This window comes from Perna viridis, chromosome 1 (assembly GCF_037379345.1).
Source record: "Perna viridis isolate PV_CMFRI_1.1 ecotype Kerala chromosome 1, ASM3737934v1, whole genome shotgun sequence".
Lineage (NCBI taxonomy): Eukaryota > Metazoa > Mollusca > Bivalvia > Mytilida > Mytilidae > Perna > Perna viridis.
The window spans coordinates 1,419,362-1,444,075 of NC_142445.1; the positions used below are offsets into that span (position 1 = coordinate 1,419,362).

Sequence of the window (24,714 nt, forward strand, 5' to 3'; positions counted from 1 at the left end):
GGTCTTGGTAAGGTTCTTTTTTATTTTTTGAACTCAGATGTAAACCCTTTTGTGCTATTTATGAGAATGTTCAGTTTGTAATTTCACAAGATAGGTGCAAAACTTTCCTGTAAAAGGGATAAAAACGGAAATTTTATAGGAATGTGCAGGATTTATTTCGTGGAAATACCAACTTAATCTGCTCAGCATGAAAGGGTTTATTTACACATCATTTCTTCACTGATAGTGTCTGTGCCATTATATTTTGTCACTTTTATTGTTTTGTTGTAGAATACAGTTTCAGTGTAACCTACTGTAATTAAATGTTTTATAAAATATCTTTATTGTATTAGACTGCAATTGCCTTGTAATAAAGGGGGCATGTTAAAAACCTCTCAACAGATAAAACCTTAGATAGTCATACCGTAAGCATATGCCAATTAAAAAGAAGAATCAAAGCACTTCCCTCTAATTGTAGATGCTAAAAATAAATAATGTAAACAAAATTTCAAAGTATTAATTCAATGAAAAACTTTTAAAAACTATTTAACCCAAACCCTAATTGATTTCATGACAAACAACCCCAGTTATGAGACTAAATGGCTTGAAGAACAATAAAATTAAAATAGAACTTATTATTCTTTTTATTAGTTGTAATATTTTGAATAGTACAATTTTGTTGTTCTCACAAATTTAATTTACATTTTTCAACTAAAACTATATTGTAGCCAGGATTCTTTATCTCATAACAATTTTAACCAACATTTTATTGTGTAACAATTTACACCTATCAATTAACAAGTACACATCTGACAATTATATTACCAGCAATTAAACAAGAAAACAAGAACCTAGTAAGCAGTCACCCAAGTCGTTAATGCAATAGAAACAAAACAGAAAACAAGAACCTAGTAAGCAGTAACCCAAGTCGTTAATGCAATAGAAACAAAACAGAAAACAAGAACCTAGTAAGCAGTCATCCAAGTCGTTAATGCAATAGAAACAAAACAGAAAATAATAAAAAGAATCCAGCAAGCACTCATCCAAGTCGTTAATGTAATATAAATACTAGAAATACTTTGACAATGCTGACTACATTGATACCCCCACTCCCCCCATTGGTAACATGCGCCCTTCCACTTCCATATTGATTTGGATCAAATTCTCAAAAAAGGAGGAGCACAATGGTATTATGTAATAAAGATTCTGTGAAAGTTTATATAAATACCATTCAGTTATGTAGGAGGAGTAAGTGATAAGAGGTGGGTTCCCCCATGTCCCCATATTCATAAATGACAAAGTCTGTGTTCAGTTATGTGAAAACCCGAAATTGATATGGATAAAAATCTAAAATAGGAGGCACAGAATATGAATATGTAATGAAGATTCTGTGAAAGTTTCATTAAATTCCATTCAGTGGCATAGATGCACTAACAGAAAAGAGATAGATCCCCCTCTGTGTAACAGAAGGCAGAACAGTTGGAAGGAGAGCAGGAAGAAAGGAGGGACACTCATACCACTATATACCCAGAGTTAGAAATAGCCTGCCTGCCAGCCTGTGACTGGCTATATTCTGGCATGACTGGCTAATTTTAGCAAAAAATTATATAGCTATATAGTAAATATATTGAAAAATTGTATTCAGGACTGGCTAGAATTTGAGTGAGTTTCCTATCCTGAATTATACCCCAATTTGCAAGTGGGTGTATAACAATTACACAGAAGTCATATACATACTGTACCATTAAATCTCCTGTAAACACATGTTAAACATTATTATCCCTGTAAACACATGTTAAACATTACTATCTCTGTAACACATAGTAAACATTACTATCCCTGTTAATACATAGTAAACATTACTATCCCTGTTAATACATAGTAAACATTACTATTCCTGTAAACACATGGTAAACATAACTACACCTGTTAACACATGGTAAACATTACTATCCCTGTTAACACATAGTAAACATAACTATCCTTGTTAACACATGGTAAACATTACTATCCCTGAATTATAAATGTCATGGTCTTTGAGTCTTCAATTCACTCTAGAAGAAACTTCATTAAACTGTTACATACATAACAAGAAAGGCACCACAGTAAATCACAAGCATTCCATCTGTGCCCACAATACATATGCACCAAGAATTATCTGCATATTAAATCAAACTATCACTGACAGGACATTGTGCATATTTATTGTTATATTTCACCAATAATTAGTTCAAGCTTAGGATTAGAAAGCATAATAGCTAACCACCAAGTTTATTGCAGAAATCCAGTCATTTCCGACAGAGTCACGTTACCACCAGTTACATATACAACAACTTTCTTTCCATTAATGTTTGGGATATGTCCTCCTATGAGAGCAGCCATTGCGGCACATCCTGAAGGTTCAACAACCAAACCACGTTCGTAGAATAACTTCATACACTTCAACATCTCAGAATCAGACACTAATACTACATCCTTTACATATTTCTTACAGTGGTTGTATGTGTTGGTTCCTAAAATACAGTGATTCTACATTTCAAAGGCAAGTTAAAAATATAATACTATAGCCCTACAATACAGGATGAAGTATAAACATTAGTTCATTTAAAAGAATAACACTTCTATGAAAGCAATTCATAAACTGAACACTTAATCAATTGTCAGAAGACCAGTCAGACCCATCAAGTCCCAAAAAATTTCAGAAGACCATTAAAGTCTCACATAGACCCTAAAATTGAAGGAAGACAAGAATTAGCCAAACCTTGCACTGAGTCACAGACCCTGAGTATATTGTCAGAAGACTAGTACAATTTTTCACAACAATTTTTCTTTACCAAGACAATAAATAGTTTGAGGAGAATGTGTGCCTTTACCAAGACCATAAATAGTTTGAAGAGAATGTATGCACCAATACTTTACTCTTTCATGATTTTGTCATCCACATACCTGCATAAGGAGGAGACAACCCACCAGCTACAGATTTCACTTTCATTGTCACAGGACAGCCTTTCTTAAAACTTTCATACATAGTTGGAGCTACAATAAAAATGACTTAATAAGTCTTTTGTTTGTGCATCCTCCCATGTCAGGGTTTTGAGAGGATGTTATTAGTGTTAAAAACAATCTTCAATATCACCAAGTAATCATATTGTTCAGTCAAGTGTGAAATCAAAATAAGAATTGATTAAGATTGGTTTCGATTTTGATACATGCATGTTCATTTTAAGTACCCCTGGTAATATCATTAATCATCATCAATACCAAAAATACATCTTACATACTTCTCTATATAGATCCTGTACTTACATCCCTGTACAGATCATTTACTTACATAATTGTATTGATCATGTACTTACATCCATATATAGATCCTGTACTTACATCCCTGTATAGATCATGTTCTTACATCATTGTATTAATCATGTACTTACATCACTGTAGTGATCATGTACTTACATCCCTGTATAGATCATCTACTTACATCATTGTATTGATCATGTACTTACATCATAGTAGTAATCATGTATTTACATCCCTGTATAGATCATGTAATTACATACAAGTTTAGATCATGTATTTACATCCCTATATAGATCATGTACTTACATCCCTGTATAGATCATGTTCTTCCATCCCTATATAGATCCTGTACTTACATCCCTGTATAGATCATGTACTTATATCCCTGTATAGATCATGTACTTACACCCCTGTATAGATCATGTTCTTACATCATTGCATTGATCATGTACTTACATCTCTGTATAGATCATGTACTTACATCCCTGTATAGATCACGTACTTACATCATTGCATTGATCATGTGCTTACATCCCTGTATAGATCATGTACTTACATCTCTATATAGATCATGTACTTACATCCCTGTATAGATCACGTACTTACATCATTGCATTGATCATGTGCTTACATCCCTGTATAGATCATGTACTTACATCCCTGTATAGATCATGTACTTACATCATTGCATTGATCATCATGTACTTACATCATTGCATTGATCATGTGCTTACATCCCTGTATAGATCATGTTCTTACATCATTGCATTGATCATGTGCTTACATCCCTGTATAGATCATGTGCTTACATCCCTGTATAGATCATGTTATTACATCAATGCATTGATCTTATACTTACATCCCTGTATAGATCATGTTCTTACATCCCTGTATAGATCATGTTCTTACATCATTGCATTGATCATGTACTTACATCCCTGTATAGATCATGTACTTACATCCCTGTATAGATCATGTACTTACATCCCTGTATAGATCATGTTATTACATCATTGCATTGATCTTATACTTACATCCCTGTATAGATCATGTGCTTACATCCCTGTATAGATCACGTACTTACATCATTGCATTGATCATGTGCTTACATCCCTGTATAGATCATGTACTTACATCTCTATATAGATCATGTACTTACATCCCTGTATAGATCACGTACTTACATCATTGCATTGATCATGTGCTTACATCCCTGTATAGATCATGTACTTACATCCCTGTATAGATCATGTACTTACATCCCTGTATAGATTATGTACTTACATCATTGCATTGATCATGTGCTTACATCCCTGTATAGATCATGTACTTACATCCCTGTATAGATCATGTACTTACATCATTGCATTGATCATCATGTACTTACATCATTGCATTGATCATGTGCTTACATCCCTGTATAGATCATGTTCTTACATCATTGCATTGATCATGTGCTTACATCCCTGTATAGATCATGTGCTTACATCCCTGTATAGATCATGTTATTACATCATTGCATTGATCTTATACTTACATCCCTGTATAGATCATGTGCTTACATCCCTGTATAGATCATGTTCTTACATCATTGCATTGATCATGTACTTACATCCCTGTATAGATCATGTACTTACATCCCTGTATAGATCATGTTCTTACATCATTGCATTGATCATGTGCTTACATCCCTGTATAGATCATGTACTTACATCCCTGTATAGATCATGTGCTTACATCCTTGTATAGATCATGTTCTTACATCATTGCATTGATCATGTGTTTACATCCCTGTATAGATCGTGTACTTACATCCCTGTATAGATCATGTGCTTACATCACTGTATAGATCATGTTATTACATTGTTGCATTGATTATGTACTTACATCCCTGTATAGATCATGTACTTACATCCATGTATAGATCATGTACTTACATCCCTGTATAGATCATGTTATTACATCATTGCATTGATCTTATACTTACATCCCTGTATAGATCATGTGCTTACATCCATGTATAGATCATGTACTTACATCCCTGTATAGATCATGTTCTTACATCATTGCATTGATCATGTGCTTACATCCCTGTAAAGATCATGTACTTACATCCCTGTATAGATCATGTGCTTACATCCCTGTATAGATCATGTTCTTACATCATTGCATTGATCATGTGCTTACATCCCTGTATAGATCATGTTCTTACATCATTGCATTGATCATGTGCTTACATCCCTGTATAGATCATGTACTTACATCATTGCATTGATCATGTGCTTACATCCCTGTATAGATCATCATGTGCTTACATCCCTGTATAGATCATGTTCTTACATCATTGCATTGATCATGTGCTTACATCCCTGTATAGATCATGTTCTTACATCATTGCATTGATCATGTGCTTACATCCCTGTATAGATCATGTACTTACATCATTGCATTGATCATGTGCTTACATCCCTGTATAGATCATCATGTGCTTACATCCCTGTATAGATCATGTACTTACATCATTGCATTGATCATGTGCTTACATCCCTGTATAGATCATGTACTTACATCCCTGTATAGATCATGTACTTACATCCCTGTATAGATCATGTTCTTACATCATTGCATTGATCATGTGCTTACATCCCTGTATAGATCATGTACTTACATCCCTGTATAGATCATGTACTTACATCCCTGTGTAGATCATGTACTTACATCCCTGTATAGATCATGTACTTACATCCCTGTATAGATCATGTTATTACATTGTTGCATTGATCATGTACTTACATCCCTGTATAGATTAAGTACTAATATCCATGTATAGATTAGGTATAAACATCTCTATATAGAAAGAGTAATCAAGGGAACCAAGGTTATAGGGGTAATCAAAAGAATGTAATCCAGGGACAAAGACCAGACATGGAAAACAGACATACACAACAAAGAACATACAGTAATTAAAATCATACATACAAAATAACAAAAGCAAATGAGCAACTCGGACTCCACTAAAAACTGGGAGCATGGACCAGGTGCACTGGTAGGGTAAGCGTCCTCTGCTTTTCTAGAAACACCCGCCGAGTTGCTCATAAAAAGTCAAGTCCGGGGTAGACAAACGAGGAAAGGAAAACTATGACTCGTTGAATAAATCAGTTTTCATGGTGCAGATGGATACACCATAATGATCCACGAGTTCATGATGACGACCATAAATATATGAATATGAACTTACATCCCTGAGGTTCAACAGCATAAATTTGACAGTCTTTCATCCCTGAGAGTTTAAAAGCTGTAGCAACACCTGAGACAAGACCACCTCCTCCACAACACACTAACACTATATCAGGTTTAATGCCATCCTCTAAAATCTCTAGAGCTGAGCTGTAAAATATAGAATTGGCCTTAGCTAATAAAAAATCATAAAGCGTACTAAGTAATCCATATTAGTCTACAAAAGAAACATAACTATGCTTAGATGAGCCACTTTAATCTTCTTGTTTATAGGGTTTTAAATAAAAGATTAAGGTTTGGAAAGGGCATTTTGCATTTGGTTGGAAATTTGAACCCATTGTTTGATCAAACTTTGAAAACTGGTGCCGTACAAACAATATATCTTCCACAGTAAGATGGGCCACCATTTCATTTTTGTATTGTTTATTCTACCCTTATTTAATTGAATATGTTATTCTGGCAAAACATTGAAAGATCAGTTTGCTAAAAGAAGCCTATTCCAACTAAAGCTTTAGCTTGGTGGCAGTGAAAATATTAAAACAACACAAAACATGTACGGTATTTAATCTGCTTAGTTATCACAATTTCTTATACTTAATCTGTTTTGTTTTACTAGTCAGTGAATTCTCATTATATGAGAAAAAAGTATAGTCTATGCAATCCTAAGGAAACAAGGGATGCCAAATTTACCTGGCATATCCAGCTATTAGATGTTTATCATCTTGATCAAGTGGATGAAAATTGTGGCTTTTCTTGGTTTTAACATACTGTGTAACTGAAGGAACATTACTGTAGAAAATCATTTCAACCTCACAACCAAGATTCTGTTGAAACAAAAAAAGACTCCAAACTGAGAAAATAAATTTAAACTCACTACCAAGGTTGTGTTGAAACATATAAATACTCCAATCTGAATTTTATAAATTACAGGTATGTAAGTTGCAGAAAAAAACCTATGAAGACTATATAGCTAGCAAGACTTGGTGCAATAGGAGGTTAAATGAAGCTTTTTAGGAAAATTAAAACAGGGCAACTAGTTACATATCACACATCTTAGTTTTACATCTGTCACACATCTCAGTTTTATACAAATTCACACATCTTAGTTTTATACACAGTCACACATCTTAGTTTGATATACAGTCACACATTTTAGTGTTATACACTGTCAGACATCTTATTTATACACACATTCACACATCTTAGTTTTATATACAGTCAGATATCTTAGTTTTATACACAGTTACATGTTCACACATTTTAGTTCCATATAGTCAGAAATCTTAGTTTCATAAACAGTCTTATACAGTCAGATATTTTAGTTTTATACACATTCATTCATCTTAGTTTTATATACAGTCACACATCTTATTTTTATATACCGTCAGATATCTTAGTTTTATATACAGTCAGATATCTTAGTTTTATACACAATCAGACATCATAGTTCTATACACATTCGCACATCTTAGTTTTATACACAGTCACACATCTTTGTTTTATATACAATCACACATCTTAGTTTTATACACAGTCAGACATCTTAGTTTTATACATGTTTGCACATCTTAGTTTTTATACACAGTCAGACATCTTACTTCTATACAGTCATACATCTTAGTTTTATACACGTTCACAAATCTTAGTTTTATATACAGTTAGTTGTATACACAGTCATACATCTTAGTTTAATTATAATACAGTCACACATCTTAGTTTTATACAGTCATACAGTCTAAGTTCAAAAACCTTTACCAAAGCAGATACTAGAATTCAATTATTAATATAGTTATTAACATCAAATTACCATCTGATTGAACCCTGTTATAAATCTTTAAGCAAGAAATAAAGCTCTATTTTTTAAATTCTAAGCCAGATTAGCAAAGTCAAATTTCATAAAAAATTCACATTTGATAAATTTTTGAATGAAGAAAGAAAATGTATGCAAAGTACCTTTCTACACAATATCAGAGAAGAAATTATTTAAAAAATGGGGAAGCCTGAAGCAAAGCCATGTTCAATGTGGCAGAGCAAAGCAGCTGGTCACAATACCATAATTAAAACATATAAAAAAACAAATAAAAGTTAGAAATATCATTAGTATCACATGCAAATAACTAGTCAATGAAACAGAACATAATTGGCCCTGGTAAACAGAAACTAAGGTATCCTGGTTGCTAGGTAACTGCCTGTTGCTATGTATATCTGGTTACATTGTCACCAAGTGTTTACCTGCCATAGCCTGCAATAAGATTCAAATCATCAAACGAATGAAGATACATGTAGTTTTTTTCCTGAACATACTGGTCAACTGTGGTCTGTAGTTCTGATGTGGGGTTCTGCTCAACTTTGATTCCAAAACCCTAAAACAAAAATAACACTCTTCAAATCTGAAACACAGAAAAAAATCAAAATAAATAGAAAACTAATATACACAGATTATACAGTTCTACAAATGAAACCATGAAAAAATAACTGAAATATATGATCATAGAATATTAGTATTATAAAGAAAAACATGATATTGCAGAATATAAAAATGAAAAAAAAACTTAGATTTTTAGATTTCATCATATAACAAAAAAATCACAATATCTTAAAGTCAAAACTTTAAAAAAATCATTTCAGTTTTTAAATCTGACCAAGAAAGGGAGGTAATCATCAAAACCATGTTGATATTTCCTCTCCTTACATGAAAATGTTACCTTGATTAGCTCAACTCTGCTCTGTGGGGCAGTAATTGGCATAAGACACAATCCTGCTAAATCTATTTTCTGTAAAGTATACGCAAACGCTTTACCATAATTCCCTGCAGACATGGTAATTAACTTTTTTTCACCTTTTTTCACTTCCTCAGGCAGGTAGTTTATCTGATTTGCAATTCCTCTCAGTTTAAATGAACCTAAAATATCATATAACAATGTATCATATATATATATATATATATCATTGAATTAGATAATCATTATAACATAATTTGATTTGTAAGTTTCTGGCTGCTATGTTATTTTATATAACCTGGTCAGTACTGTGACATCATTAACATTGATTGGTCCACAGTCCATGATTTAAATAATCCCATACAAAATAGTGTTATTATTATGTATTAAACAGAATATGAAAATATATCCATAAGTAAAATTGTTTTTTTTTATCTAAATATCTTTTTCAAGGGAATATCATAGAAGTGTGTAAATATTAAAACACTAATAAATTTCTTTCATTACACTCCCTGCACAACTGTTATTTTTGCCTGTGTCACCATGAAAGCAGATCTAGTAGTGGTTTGACTATCTGACCATCAGTCTGTCATACTTAGGAGTTACCTACTTCATTTGATCTGTGACTCATAAATTATAGAATCAATATTGTTCAGCCTTTGCACAGTATACCTATTGAAGATGTGTATCTCCTGGAGAATTTTAATAGTTTTTTTTCCTATATTTTAAGGCTAGCATGTTGAATTTAGCCATTTCTTGTTCACTTTATGTTGTATACAGTACCTACAATGTGTAACTCAAAAAGTATCAAACCAATATTACTAAAACTTTGCATATACACATTGAAGATGTCCACCTCCTATTATAAACAAATGTGATTATTTTTTTTCTTACATTTTCAGCAGTATAAGCTCTTATCAATTAGTATATTACTTAAGGAAATTTGTAACCTACACTGTTTATATACATATTGAAGACACTTATGCTGACAAATATATGATAGTAACACAGGTCTACACATGTATGGATCTTGTAGTAATATAAAATATATGAGACACAGATCATATCATTTCTGATAAGTCAGTTGTAATAAATCAGTAGAAATAAATCAAATTAATGACTTTATATACCTGTTGTCTGCATGTTTTCTAATTTGAGGTACAAATCTACTGAAGATGGTATTTCTGGGAACATCTGAGTCACATGTTTAAGTAATGGTGTCCTCACAACACCAAGACCACTCTCTTCAACATTCTTTCTAGCCTCTTTTATGTCTTCTAATGTAACCAGTCCATCTTCTGATGGCATAATGCTTCTATATATATATATTAATCTATTATTGTTATCATTGTGTAACCCAAATATTTAATTAAAATTTCTAACATATTGCACTACAAATGTCAAACGATATATTACCCAATATATATATTCCTGGGCAATTCAGATGCAGAAATAGTTTCTGTTGTTATATTTAAATAGAAATAGTTCATGTTAGGTATTTATACCTCCTTAATGCCAGATTAAAAATTATCAAATAAAAAGACTGAGCCCATGTGTAAATGAGTACAAACCATACTCCAATGAAGTACCTCTAAAGAATTTATATTTAATATTTTTTGATAAGGAATAACTTTCAAATAAAAATAGTTTCAAAAAATGTATAACAAAACAAAATATTCTAATTTTATGAACAGCCAGTTAAATTTTGCCCTTGGGAAACTTTTTATATTACCATATACATGTACCATGTTGGGAGAGAAGTCAACTAAATTACAGGTCTAGGGAAGAATCTGAAAGAGAAGTGTCACCTAAAGTACAGGTCTAAGGGAGAATCTGGAAGAGAAGTGTCACCTAAAGTACAGGTCTAAGGAAGAATCTGGAAGAAAAGTTTAACTAAAGTACAGGTCTAGGGAAGAATCTGGAAGAGAAGTGTCACCTAACGTACAGGTCTAGGGAAGAATCTGGAAGAGAAGTGTCACCTAAAGTACAGGTCTAGGGAAGAATCTGAAAGAGAAGTTACCTAAAGTACAGGTCTAGGGAAGAATCTGGAAGAGAAGTGTCATCTAAAGTACAGGTCTAGGGAAGAATCTGGAAGAGAAGTGTCACCTAAAGTACAGGTCTAGGGAAGAATCTGGAAGAGAAGTGTCACCTTAAGTACAGGTCTAGGGAAGATTCTGGAAGAGAAGTGTCACCTAAAGTACAGGTCTAGGGAAGAATCTGGAAGAAAAGTTACCTAAAATACAGGTCTAGGGAAGAATCTGAAAGAGAAGTTACCTAAAGTACAGGTCTAAGGAAGAATCTCGAAGAGAAATGCAACCTAAAGTACAGGTCTAGGGAAGAATCTGGAAGAGAAGTGTCACCTAAAGTACAGGTCTAGGGAAGAATCTGGAAGAGAAGTGTCACATAAAGTACAGGTCTAAGGAAGAATCTGGAAGAGAAGTGTCACCTAAAGTACAGGTCTAAGGAAGAATCTGAAAGAGAAGTGTCACTTAAAGTACAGGTCTAGGGAAGAATCTGGAAGAAAAGTTACCTAAAGTACAGGTCTAAGGAAGAATCTGGAAGAGAAGTGTCACCTAAAGTATTGGTCTAGGGAAGAATCTGAAAGAGAAGTGTCACTTAAAGTACAGGTCTAGGGAAGAATCTGGAAGAAAAGTTACCTAAAGTACAGGTCTAAGGAAGAATCTGGAAGAGAAGTGTCACCTAAAGTACAGGTCTGAGGAAGAATCTGGAAGAGAAGTGTCACCTAAAGTACAGGTCTAAGGAAGAATCTGGAAGAGAAGTGTCACCTAAAGTACAGGTCTAGGGAAGAATCAGACAATAACCTTATAGTAAAAGTAATCAATACATCAAACAAATCTTACAGATACATGTACATGTATTCCCGAAAAAATCCCTTAATTCACACATTTTTTGTGCTGTATTTAAATCAGTCAATTTTAAGTTACTTTTCTACACTGCCTTAACACAATCAGTTGTGTATGTTGAATATATGAATTCAACAGGTTGGAAACAAGACCTCAATTCAGGGTTAAAATCTATTCTGGGTACTACTCCTCAAATCGCGTTTACAAAAATTATAAGTTTTCTGTATGTATGAAATATTGTTAAAAAAAATGCTTTGGGGTACACAGCTTGATAGCCTGAACAGGTCCAACCCTGAATAGATGGGGCAAATATGGACACAAAATTCATGCTTGATACAGCTCTGAATTTCAATTCTGATTAAATGTACAAAACAGGATATTTTACCCAGAATGGAAACGATCAAGTTACTTAAATACTTGCTATAAGACTTTTAAGAGATACACAAACAGACAAAGTTCTTTCTTTAGATTCCAGCATTTTGTTTCTGTATCTGTAGGGTATGATAGAAAAACTAAAACAATTCACTATGTCATGGCTTTTGGTGGAAGTCTTTTTTAGTTAAAGTAAAAAAAAAAATTAAAAAAAATTGCCCCATATTTGTATGAATGAAGTCCCATAACTCAAAAATGTAAAATTTAATATACTTAAAAAACAATAGGGAGCTTACACTTATAGAAATAAACTATTCCATAAAGTTTCAAGAAAATCGTTTAAAGCATTCCTAGTTTGTTGTGCAAATATGAGAAATCTCACCCCTCCCTTTCTCTTATGAATAAAGTGCCCCAACTCAAAAATGAAAATTCAGAAACTCATACAAATTTAACGAGAGTTCTCATCAATCAAAAGAAACAATTCACTCAAGTTTCATGAATATAAATACAATCACTATTGAGTTATCGTCTGAAAACTGCAAACTATTCCCACTTTTTATGAATAAAGTCCTATAACTCTTAATTGTAAAAAACTATTCAAAAATTAAATGGGACCTTTGATAAATATAAAAAAAAAAACAATTCACCAAAGTTTCATTGAAATAGCTGCACAGGTTTTTGAGGTATAGTCCAAAAACAGAAAATTAACCAAATCTTGAACAAATAAAGTCCCAGAACTCAAGAACAAAAAATTGAAATTTTCAAAAATTTAAAAAGGAGCAGACATCAATTCACCATAGTTTCATAAAAATTGGTTGCAGCATTTTTGAGTTATTGCACAAAGTGTAAATGAGGAACCAACCGATAGACATCTGAGTATACCATAATATGTCCCATCTTATGAGACAGTTGTATAAATTGTGGAAAAATTTGTGTAATTTTAAGTAACTTTTGCTAAGAATTATATTTTGAGACTTATTATTTCAAAATTTCAGACCCAAGTAGAATACACTATTATTAAAATATTTTAAACAAAAAGCATACTTTCTTCAAATAAAGATTCCCACTTTTAAATAAAATCAGACAATTTCCAAAGTTTGGAATTTTTTAATGGATAAAAAAATCTGCAAGATGAGGGGTATAATTTCAGGTCTTGTTCCAAACCTGTTCAAGCAATCAGGCAAAATAAAATTATACCTCTGTTTCCTTTTACATGTCAGATAAAAATGTTTCGTTAGATCAGAATTTAATTTATTTTATATACTTATATTTTCCCAGTTTTCATAGAAAAGAACTTCAAAAACATTTTATAAACCATCAGGACTTTGTGAAAACTGAAAATTGTCTACCATCTGTAAAATATTGGGTCGTAAGTTTATGGTACTTTTTGTTGTTTATTAACAGAGGTATAATTTATTTGGCCGCACTATTTGTATTATTTTGTATACAAAATACTTTCGTTTGTTTTCATCACTCGCATGAGTCTTACACAGACTTGTAAATCTTGGTTAAGTATATAAAAAAATGCGACTCCAAATTATGGTGTTCCAACAACCAGTCAGACTCAGCTCCCTGCAACAACCAACAAATAATAATTAAAAGATCACTTTACTTGACTATATTTGTACTTCAGAAATAAATATGTTTACACCAAAGGAAAAACTTAATACTTTATTTTTACCTTAATTTTCCGAAATTGTTGTACCAGTTTCTGAACTTCTTATCAGATTGGGTCAATGACCTAGAAGTCGATCGAATTGGTGTGACTTATTTTATCTGGAAACTTTCTCTCTTTTTTCTCAGTCCAGAGGAGTTCCGAACAGACCCAGGGAAGCGATGGCGGAGTTACTTTTGGACCCAGATATTAGATTTTGGGTGTTTTTACCGATCGTTGTAATTACATTTTTCACGGGAATCATCAGGCATTACGTGACCATACTTTTGACCTCAGAGAAGAAGACAGAACTCCAACAAGTCACTGATAGGTTTGCATGATACATCTGGCTCTGCTGTTCTTCCACGAATATTTACATTCCCCCAGTAACCCTACCGGTGCACCAGATCCACGCTCCCAGTTTTTAGAGGAGTCCGGTTTGAACTTTTGTTACTTGGTACATGCAATTTTGGGTATTTCATGCTCTTTGTTTTATCATGTAAGTTTCTACACGAGTATAGTCCGAATTTCCTCTGAACCTGCTACCCTCCCCTTTTTTATTTGGGTATTGATACATGTATGTCGGGTTGGGGTCAGAACAGTGTGCCATACAAAAAGTTGGAGATTTAGCGGTACCACAGTGTACTGGCGTTCAACCATTTCTAACGACTTTTCAAGTTGAAATCATGCATGTCACACCTACCTAGTTGGATTCCAGATTCATTTTCCTGTACATGTATGCTGATAACATATTTTCTACAAAAATTACATTTTTTATTGAAGTTTTGATCATTTTTCAGGTGAGACCCTGCTTCGTTGACATTTTGATACATGTGAAGTGGCATGAGACGAGAGTAGGCAGCTTGTTACTTTTGGAATAGAATGGTAGCAGACACGTAATTTTTCACCAGAATTATGAAATTTTTTATTACATTCCAGTTTTCAAAATCATGTCTGCTCCATTCTGAATGAAAAGTAACAAGCTTCGCCCACTCTCTTCACAGGTTACACCAGTCAGGAATTTCAGACTAGTATGTGTCTGTTTTCCTAGTGGTCTTTATCATTGAAACAGGTTGGGAATCAATAATATAACAATGTCATATTAGGAAGGCAATGGCCTTAAGTGCAAGCTAAGTCCAAAGCAAAGTGCCAGGTTCCCTTTCAAAAAACTAGACTTCATGTCATTTACCATTTGGCAAGTTTCTTTAGGATTTTTTCATCAGTAATAAGTCAGAGAAGGCAGAAGGAATTCATTGTTTGATTGATCTTGTGACGACAATATGCAAGGTCTGGTAAATCATATTTTCATATGCCTCAGTGCACACATATTCTATTGTAACCTTGATTGGAAGCTCACTAAATTATTGGCAATAACTGGTTTCTATTATTGATGGTCAGGTAAAATTCAAGTGGGAAACCCCATTTCTGCCATCTTTAAGATTTTTTGTAGCCCATAGTACAACAAAACATGCATGTATTGGGCATCGTCCTTTTGCACCAATTTGATATAAAATAGTAGTTACAATGTACATTGCGCCAAAAAAATATTTTTCCATGTAGTCCTTTTCTGCCAGAAAAAGACTACCTTCTGCGCCAAACACAAGTAAGGAAATTAAATATCAAAGAAGTAAAAATTTAAATTAAAATGATCATAAAATAAAGAAAATGAATTAGAAATGAATTAAAGAAAAGAAACATAAAAATACATATATATTTAAAAATGTATCCAGAATAAAAACCAAATATAAATTATTTATTATAATAATTTATTTTTTTATTTTCAATTTAATTTGATTGTAATCATATGCTTTTCAATTTTTTAAAATTATCAAAAAAAGAAAGGAGAAATAACTGGATAACTTATACATAAATGGTTTAATAGTTCTTCTATTTTATAATGGATAAATTATTGCTTGTCCGTGCATCTGTCGCGAACATGTCCCATAGCTGATTAAGAAAGGCCATATTCACTGGTTTACGGATTTAACTTTGTAATGAAGTCATTTAGATTGTCTTAAAATGTAAGATGAATAACCAATTATAAAGAGATTTTTAAAAAAATGGTGAATAACATACAATAACCACACCACACATCTAATGTAGCACAAATGTAAATTTGATTGTATCCTGGAGCAAAAGGACCATTAATTTATTGGTGCAATTTAACTACAAAAATCGAAATGTAAACTGGCGCAAAAAAAAAAAAAAACACCCCATGTATCTGAGTACATCAAAACTTTCAATTTTAATTTCTCCTATACTGAACTTAGAATTCTCTTGAACTTCTTAATCTTTTCATGAGTTTTTGAACAACTGCTGGTTGTACAACTTGGTATCCTGGTTACCTAAATATCCTAATCTACTTCTCTAGCTGATATTAATTAATTTGCATGAGATGACCAGTCTAGTCCTACAGAGTTTCAAATTCCTGCATGACTAGCCTTATCACCTAGCATAAACTTCAGATTCCCTTTTAGTCAATTTTTGTTCATTTCTTGTAGACTACACTTTATTTTCGGTGATTTTTGTTACTCATGAAACAAGATCCATCATTTATTAACCTGAACTTAAATTTTCAAATTTATGAGATTGTAATGTTGAACAATATTTAATATGGATGATATGGACTTTATCCTTGTTACTCACCCAATAAGTTTACTAAACTGTTGAATAGGCTCATTCATTAGGGATATAATTATAATATTATTGTCAAATCGTTAAGGAAAACAATGTTTGGTATTAACATTGATTCTCTCATATGGTCTTTACATAGAAATTAAAACACTATATTTAAAAGCAGTTTTTAGCATGAATTGGATTGTGTCGTAACTGTATGACTTATGATGTACTGTGGTTCTCAACCCTGCATGGGAAGAATTGGGGTAGATTTTACATACAATGGTGACATAACTTCTTGTAGGTTTAAAGTGGTCTGGAGCTGACATGTCAGTTAATTGCTAGTAGTCCTTAGTTCTACATTTGCATAATTTATATTTATATTTATATTTTTCTGTTGTAACAAGGGACTCAGACCTTTTCAAATTGATTTTTAGGTGTGTTTAATTGTGTAATATTTTTCCACAGTGGCCAGATTTTAAAGGGGGAGGGTTGTGATCAACCTAAAGTGCTTTAACCTCACTACATTTATTACACCTGTCCCGAGTCAGGAGCTTCTGGCCTCTGTATGTCTTGTTTAGTTTTTGCCTTCAGTTTATATTTATGTTACTTGAGTATTTAGGGCAACTCTTTCGCTGTACCTGTTTATAATGATGTTTTGGGACCAGCTGCAGCCTTCCCTATGGTGTGAGGGTTTCCTCGTCGTCCATTGGGCGACATTGTTGTCTCTTAGTCATATACACCATACCTATATTTTTTGTGTCATTCAGTAATTTTACACTTCAGTGTCCTAGCTAGGGTAAAATGGAGGGGCGCCGCACCCCACCCCTATCATACCTGTGCCCCTCTGCCCCTATTGAGTACCCCCTTAGTGCCCATTTACAATTACTAAGGGTTTTTTTAACGTCCTTGACTACCCTGTCGGGTTGTTACAATTAACTGAATGTCCCTTTAATATTACTTAAGTTTATAAATTATCGGTACCCCAAGCCAATTAAGAAGTGTCACCTTCATTACCTACATCCTGTCCTAATTAACCCTCAGGTAAACCTCAGGTAATTATCGGTAATAAATCAGCTGATCAAGGTTATCGGACGATGATTGACAAATAGAAAATGGGCCAGATTGCACCTATGTGTATCACCATTTTATGGACAGCCAATCATTGGTTAATAATTAATTTCTACTGCACAATTAATTTCACAAAAAATGTTTAAGTTAACAAGTCCAAATTTTGTAGAACCACAGTTGTAAACAATTGCATGTTGCACATGTTTGTTTATTCAAAATGTTAGTTACCTCCCTTATTATTTCAATATTTTAAAAACAACGATCAAGTATAGCTACATGTCATTCTATAAAAATGAGGATTGTGTATGATTACAACTATGTTGTGGAGGGTGACTTTGACCTTTAGTAATTCAGTGTATGATTACAACTGTTGTGGAGGGTGACTTTGACCTTTAGTAATTCAGTGTATGATTACAACTATGTTGTGGATGGTGACTTTGACCTTTAGTAATTCAATCCTGGCTAAAATATTTCTACAAGTATTTACTTTCACAAGGCATTAGGTCAATTGAGAAAGAAAGGTTTTATAATACAATAAGGGTGTCATGTATATATTAATGCAGTGAACCTTATTCAGTTTGCAAAATATAATGCAACACTGTCCATTCACACCTTGTCCCACCTTCATTTTCAAAAGTTGGTAGGTATGTAATAAGAATACAAACATACAAGAAACGAAAAAAATGAAGGAAGATATTTCTGACCTAATGCAATCATAAATCTTAAAAAAAACTAAGATCAGTGTCCCTTTTTGGTTGAAAAAAAAAAAACAAGCATGTCATGCGTTAAAGTGCCCTCTTCCCTGCACCCCTCTATTTTCAAATCCTAGCTAGAACACTGTATTTAAATTTCTGATACAGCATTTTTTATGAGGAAGTTGTTAGTATCAATAGTTATATACATGTAAATACAGAATGGTAATGTATATACATGGCAAAATTACCTATTACTGTAACTTTTTTGTTTTACATTTTAGTCATGCATTGATCAGAAGCAGAATACTCAGAGAAAATGGGAAATATATACCTCAAAAAGTAAGCTATTTTATCTGTCTATTCTTACTCTTAAAAAAAGTAGTACAATATTGATGTTGTCGTTGAAGTATGATTGCTTGCAAGTGCCTAAATACGGTTACTTACTTTTGATCAATTTAGATAAGGAATACATTCCTATACAATAGGCTGTGTTAACCACCTGTTTTGGTTATCTAAATAAAACCAGAAGTGATGTTATAAAAATAGGAGATGTGATTAATATCTGACACTGAACCAGTCAAAACTGACTGGTAAAAATTCACTCTACCGTGGCCAAAAAGCATGTGGCTATTTATAAATGCAAAGTTGAATAATTGCACAATCACATGTCTTCAACATTAAGAAGCTGATTTACCTATAAAAGAAATTCCCAAACAATATTTACTGGTATTACTAGGTCAACTCCACTCTACTTCATTATATAATACATTAAATACAAAGTGACACAAGACATATTAACATCGTGTCATTCGCGCTAAATACAGCGCTATCTGAAAAATCTGGGGAGAACCCTGTCTATACAAAAAATGTAAAATGAATAACAATGAACATAAAAAAACGAAGACAACCACTGGACTACAGGTTCCTGGCTTGGGACAAGTGCATAAGTATGTGGTGAGTCTAAACATGTTTGTGAGGGCTTAACCCTTCCCCTACTGTGGGAGCCTTCTTTTATATACTAAGGTACTGATAGGTACACCTTAGATACTTCTTTGTGATTGGATTATCCTCCAGTGGTCATTACTGGTAAAGAAAGATTTTTTTAAAAATAGGCCATTTTCAGCTTTGATTTTGACCTCAGTATATGCTAATGGGCCAAATATTTATTATGCTACCTGCATTTAATAATGTATGCAATTACAACGATCAATCTAAATCCACACAGCAAGATAATATCTGTTTGTTGTGCCTGTGTTTACATCAAACCTGGTATTCAGTTTACCTTGTATTTTGTGCAAAAATTTAACATTTGAATGGGGCATTTCTTAATATTCTAAATGGACCATTTTCAACTTCATTGTGCTAATTGCCCCCATTTTTCCCAGTCACTGATCCTCCTTTCTGTGTGTCATAACTGCTGCATATGAATGATTTTCAGAGTTTCCAGATGAGGAAGAACTTCTTCAATGATGCCACTAATGGGTACTTCAAAAAAGAAAAGAGAGAAACTACAGCAAAAAACCCAATGACAGGTAAGGCTTCTTGACAGGGCCTGAGAACTACATGAAAAAACAATGACAGGTAAGGCTTCTTGTCAGAGCTTGAGAACTACATAAAAAAATCCAATGACAGGTAAGCCTTCTTGACAGAGCCTGAGAACTACATAAAAAAACAATGACAGGTAAGGCTTGTTGAATGAGAACTACATCAAATGAATTGTCTTTTGGTATACCAATAAACTACATGTATTTGATTTTACATATAACAAAACAATAGTTATGTGTACCAGGTATTCATTACTTTATAGCTACTTCCTGTAATGTCACCAGGGCCATATACCGTCACATTGCCTTGATACTATGTTTTTCACCAGGTTGCTATCTGAAAAGAGCAAATGTGATGTTATAATTTTTAGATGAAAGATGGCATATTGAAATTCAGAGATTTCCAGGATGGTATCTGTAAATCTTAGGGAGAACATTCTACTTCCAAATCATAAATTATAAAGCAAGAAAGGATGAAAATATCATTGAGACTACAAACCTACTGGTAGTTGTAATCAAGTTAGACCATAAATATGTAAGCAGAGGGCACTGCCAAGGAGTAGGAATCACACTACTGGTAAATGTCTGATGCCCTCTTACTCAAAGTTAACAAAATGTACATACATGTAACCAACAATCAAAAAAGGATAAGTAAGTCAATACCAAACAAGTTCCTGATATGGGACAACTTAATAAATACAGTGGAACCAGCTCAAACCAAAGCCATCTCAAGCATAAAGATGTGTTCTGTTTAGGTGTCGGTACAACTGTATAAACACAGTGGAACCTGCTCAAACCAAACCCATCTCAAGCATAAAGAAGTGTTCTGTTTAGGTGTCAGTACAACTGTGTAAATACAGTGGAACCTGCTCAAACCAAACCCATCTCAAGCATAAAGATGTTCTATTTAGATAGGCGTCTGGTTTATACAGGTTCAAATGTATGGACTTCAGAAGATGTCTGGTTTTTCCCATGTTTCCTTTTTATCTAGGTTGGTATAGCTAGGACATTGAGGATTAACTGTTGATTGAAATTTCTTATGCCCAGCCCCCAATAAAGCACACCACATCTTTAGTTTATCCTTTTAAATGAATTTTTGTGGTTTCTTGTGGTTTATCATTTGTCGACCAAGAGGGGCATTGATCTATTCTGCAGCTCCTCTAAAATCACTGAATGGAATTCAATTTAACTTTCACACATTCTTTATCAAATGGTGCTATAAGTATCCTATTTTGTTTTTCTGTCTGAATGACTTTTTTAAATTTCTTTTATGGTTTCTGTGAAGGGGAGCGGGTGTATCACCAAAGTTTTTCTATTTTAAATTGTGATCCATCCTGGTGACATGACAAGTATGTAAGACTTGATGAGCACATACTATTAAAATCAAAAGGTATTGTGCATTAATTCCTTACTGACATGAATTCCTTATGAGGAAGAACTTTATATTAAATGAGCTCAGTAACAAGATATATAAATAAAATAGAGATTTTAATTTTAAACAAGCTTTAATCAATAACCCATGGATTTGAAAAAAATGTCAACATAGAATGGACTGGCATGTATACAAAATGTTCATATAAATGAAATAAAATAAGTTACCAAAAATTTAGCTGAGTTAATCTGTAAAATTTCCATTGGTAACATGTAATGTGAAAAAAAATTTGAGGTGGACAGGAAACACTGATAACAAAAAGTATGGTAGACTTAAATTGTCATGCATTTCTGATCTAATTCTAAATAATAGAAATATTAATGTTAGAATTAAAGGTTTTGGGGGGAAGGGGAGGTAATCAAATATTTACATTGTAAAAAAGTTTATTTTAAGTTGATTGGTTTTACATTTCAGATCCAAACATGATGACAGATATGTTGAAAGGAAATGTAACAAATGTTTTACCTATGATTGTTATTGGAGGCTGGATTAACTGGGCTTTCTCTGGATTTCTTACTAGTGAGTATATCTGTGATTGTTATTGAAGGCTGGATTAACTGGGCTTTCTCTGGATTCCTTACTAGTGAGTATATCTGTGATTGTTATTGGAGGCTGGATTAACTGGACTTTCTCTGGATTCCTTACCAGTGAGTACATGTATATCTGTGATTGTTATTGAAGGCTGGATTAACTGGGCTTTCTCTGGATTCCTTACCAGTAAGTATATCTGTGATTGTTATTGGAGGCTAGGTCAAGTGGGTTTCTCTGGATTCCTTACTAGTGAGTATATCTGTGATTGTCATTGGAGGCTAGGTCAAGTATATCTGACGATGGCTATTATCGGTGGCTGGATCAAGTGGGTTTCTCTGGATTCCTTACTACTGAGTATATATGACTATGACTATTATGGGAGGCTGGATCAAGTGGGTTTCTCTGGATTTCTTACCACTGAGTATATCTGACGATGGCTATTATCGGTGGCTGGATCAAGTGGGTTTCTCTGGAGTCCTTACCAGTAAGTATATCTGACTATGACTATTATTGGAGGCTGGATTAACTGGGCTTTCTCTGGATTCCTTACCATTGAGTATATCTGGCGATGGCTATTATCGGTGGCTGGATCAAGTGGGTTTATCTGGATTCCTTACCATTGAGTATATCTGGCTATGACTATTATCAGAGGCTGGATCAAGTGGGTTTCTTTGGATTTCTTACCAGTGTGTATATAGAAGAAATGATACATTTGGTATTGCATAAGTTAATTTCTTGGTTATCCTGTTAAGGATCTGAATGTTATAAAGAATAGACCAGAAACATAACTCAGCTTGTCTTTATAGGCTGATAAAAGTACTTAGAATTCTGGGTCAGATGCTTGTCCACAGAGATATTAAGGGAGTACCCTCTATAGGTGTTTGTGGTAGTCCTCACTTCTGGGATTGTCAGGCCATAAGGGGAAAACCTAAGAGAGGACTTATTTTTGTTTCCTTGTTTTTAGAATGTGAAAGGGTGAACTATATTAAAGATACTTATCATGTACTGTTTTATCTTCCAGCCAAGGTACCATTTCCATTGACCCTAAGGTTCAAACCAATGTTACAGAGGGGAATTGAATTAGTTTCATTAGATGCTTCATGGTAAGTTTGACTGTTTCAATCAATACATTTATATTATTTACTTCTAGTATAATGTTATCCATAAAAAGTCAAATTTCTCAATAATGTAGGTTGAATGATGTAATGATTTTACCCCTATTTAAAAGGAAACTGTAATATTTCTTTTACTTGAATTTGAAGTTTCTTCACCAAAACATGGACTTAAAACTACATACATATATTAATGGGAATACACAATGTTTTAGATTTGATTCCAAAACTGTAATGAACTTTTTTCTGTAACATAAAAGAGAAAATTGGATTTTTGGTATTTGGATGAGGCTGATTGATTTGGAGATATTTGTTTCTGATTGATTGCAGGGTCAGTTCAGCATCCTGGTATTTCCTGAATGTTTTTGGTATTAGAAGCATGTATACACTGATTTTAGGTCAAGACAACGGTAAGATCTCACTGATCACATGATACAATATTTACAGTTATGTTTATTATTAGTCTGATTGAAATCAGCTATTATGATACCCTCCCTTGCTCCCTGTGAAATCAGCTATTATGATACCCTCCCCTGCTCCCTGTGAAATCAGCTATTATGATACTTTCCCTTGCTTCCTGTGAAATCAGTTATTATGATACCCTCCCTTGCTCCCTGTGAAATCAGCTATTATGATACCCTCCCCTGCTCCCTGTGAAATCAGCTATTATGATACTTTCCCTTGCTTCCTGTGAAATCAGCTATTATGATACCCTCCCTTGCTCCCTGTGAAATCAGCTATTATGATACCCTGCCTTGCTCCCTGTGAAATCAGCTATTATGATACCCTGCCTTGCTCCCTGTGAAATCAGCTATTATGATACCCTGCCTTGCTCCCTGTGAAATCAGCTATCATGATACTCTGCCTTGCTCCTTGTAACAGATGATTTTAATTAGATTGTCCATTTTACAGATGTCCTTTAAGATATTAACTTGATACATTTGTATTTGATCAATAGCTCTATTCATTTTACACTGGATAGTGGGCTATATTATTTGCAATACTGTAGGAATCTTGTAATATCTTGATAATTATATTATATTGAGTGTAGTTAAATCATGATTATTATGGTCTGGTATGTTTTGAATTTGAATGATTTACAAAACACATTGTTTCAGTGCAGGTAAGATTTAGGCAGTAATTTCATATACTGGTAAGTTACATATAGAATAAATCCTATATTGGAATATTAAAGGATCAGTTGATATATAATTTCTCAACTGAAAATTAGCAATAGAAGTATTTAATGTAAGATACAAAACATACTGCTCAACTAATACATGTGATTGTCATTTTGTTGACATCACTATTTCAGCTGCAGACCAGACTAAAGCAATGCAGGAACAGATGTCAGGAGCTGGTATGATGGCTCCACCAGATCCAAACAAAGCTTTCAAGGGAGAATGGGAAGCATTAGAAATAGTTAACCACCAATGGTGTTTACTTGGAGTTGAGGATGAACTTATAGACAGTCATATACCACCTGAAACTATTTATATTAAGAACAAATATGCATAACTATTAGTGACATGTAGTTCTCCGTGTTGTACTGTGTATGTGTTCATTAAAATAAATCTCACATTTTTA

At 33.3% G+C, this 24,714-nt stretch overlaps 2 protein-coding genes across 4 annotated transcripts; one reads left to right on the top strand and one right to left on the bottom strand.

Annotated features, from left to right (window-relative positions):
* Positions 1-599: 599 nt before the first annotated feature.
* LOC148626793 (uncharacterized) lies at positions 600-14,293 on the bottom strand. Of its 3 annotated transcripts, none has more exons than XM_088593770.1 (7): positions 14,154-14,293; positions 10,367-10,551; positions 9,222-9,418; positions 7,207-7,340; positions 6,518-6,666; positions 2,926-3,015; positions 600-2,492 (listed from the first exon to the last, which is right to left on the bottom strand). In XM_088593770.1, the coding sequence occupies exons 2-7, from the start codon at positions 10,542-10,544 to the stop codon at positions 2,251-2,253; spliced, it is 990 nt and encodes a 329-aa protein (XP_088449896.1). In that variant the 5' UTR covers positions 10,545-10,551; positions 14,154-14,293; the 3' UTR covers positions 600-2,250. The 3 variants fall into 3 exon arrangements, with proteins under 3 accessions (XP_088449896.1, XP_088450058.1, XP_088449973.1); XM_088593932.1 differs by lacking the exon at positions 7,207-7,340 and adding an exon at positions 8,749-8,879; XM_088593847.1 differs by lacking the exon at positions 14,154-14,293 and adding an exon at positions 13,962-14,103.
* A 15-nt stretch (positions 14,294-14,308) lies between these two features.
* On the top strand, positions 14,309-24,714 carry LOC148626794 (ER membrane protein complex subunit 3-like). Its single transcript, XM_088594063.1, has 7 exons — positions 14,309-14,457; positions 18,790-18,847; positions 19,947-20,040; positions 21,899-22,003; positions 23,037-23,118; positions 23,458-23,537; positions 24,443-24,714. The coding sequence occupies exons 1-7, from the start codon at positions 14,309-14,311 to the stop codon at positions 24,643-24,645; spliced, it is 771 nt and encodes a 256-aa protein (XP_088450189.1). The 3' UTR covers positions 24,646-24,714.

Bases quoted from the DNA above. Each gene is read 5' to 3' on its own strand.
- LOC148626793 (XM_088593770.1), bottom strand. From the start codon at position 10,544: ATGCCATCAGAAGATGGACTGGTTACATTAGAAGACATAAAAGAGGCT. The intron at 9,419-10,366 runs GTATATAAAGTC...ATGATATTTTAG, and splicing joins AGAAAACATGCAGACAACAG to GTTCATTTAAACTGAGAGGA. The intron at 3,016-6,517 runs GTAAGTTCATAT...TTTTTATTGTAG, and splicing joins TGCTGTTGAACCTCAGGGAT to CTCCAACTATGTATGAAAGT.
- LOC148626794 (XM_088594063.1), top strand. From the start codon at position 14,309: ATGGCGGAGTTACTTTTGGACCCAGATATTAGATTTTGGGTGTTTTTA. The intron at 14,458-18,789 runs GTTTGCATGATA...TTTACATTTTAG, and splicing joins CTCCAACAAGTCACTGATAG to TCATGCATTGATCAGAAGCA. The intron at 23,119-23,457 runs GTAAGTTTGACT...GATTGATTGCAG, and splicing joins GTTTCATTAGATGCTTCATG to GGTCAGTTCAGCATCCTGGT.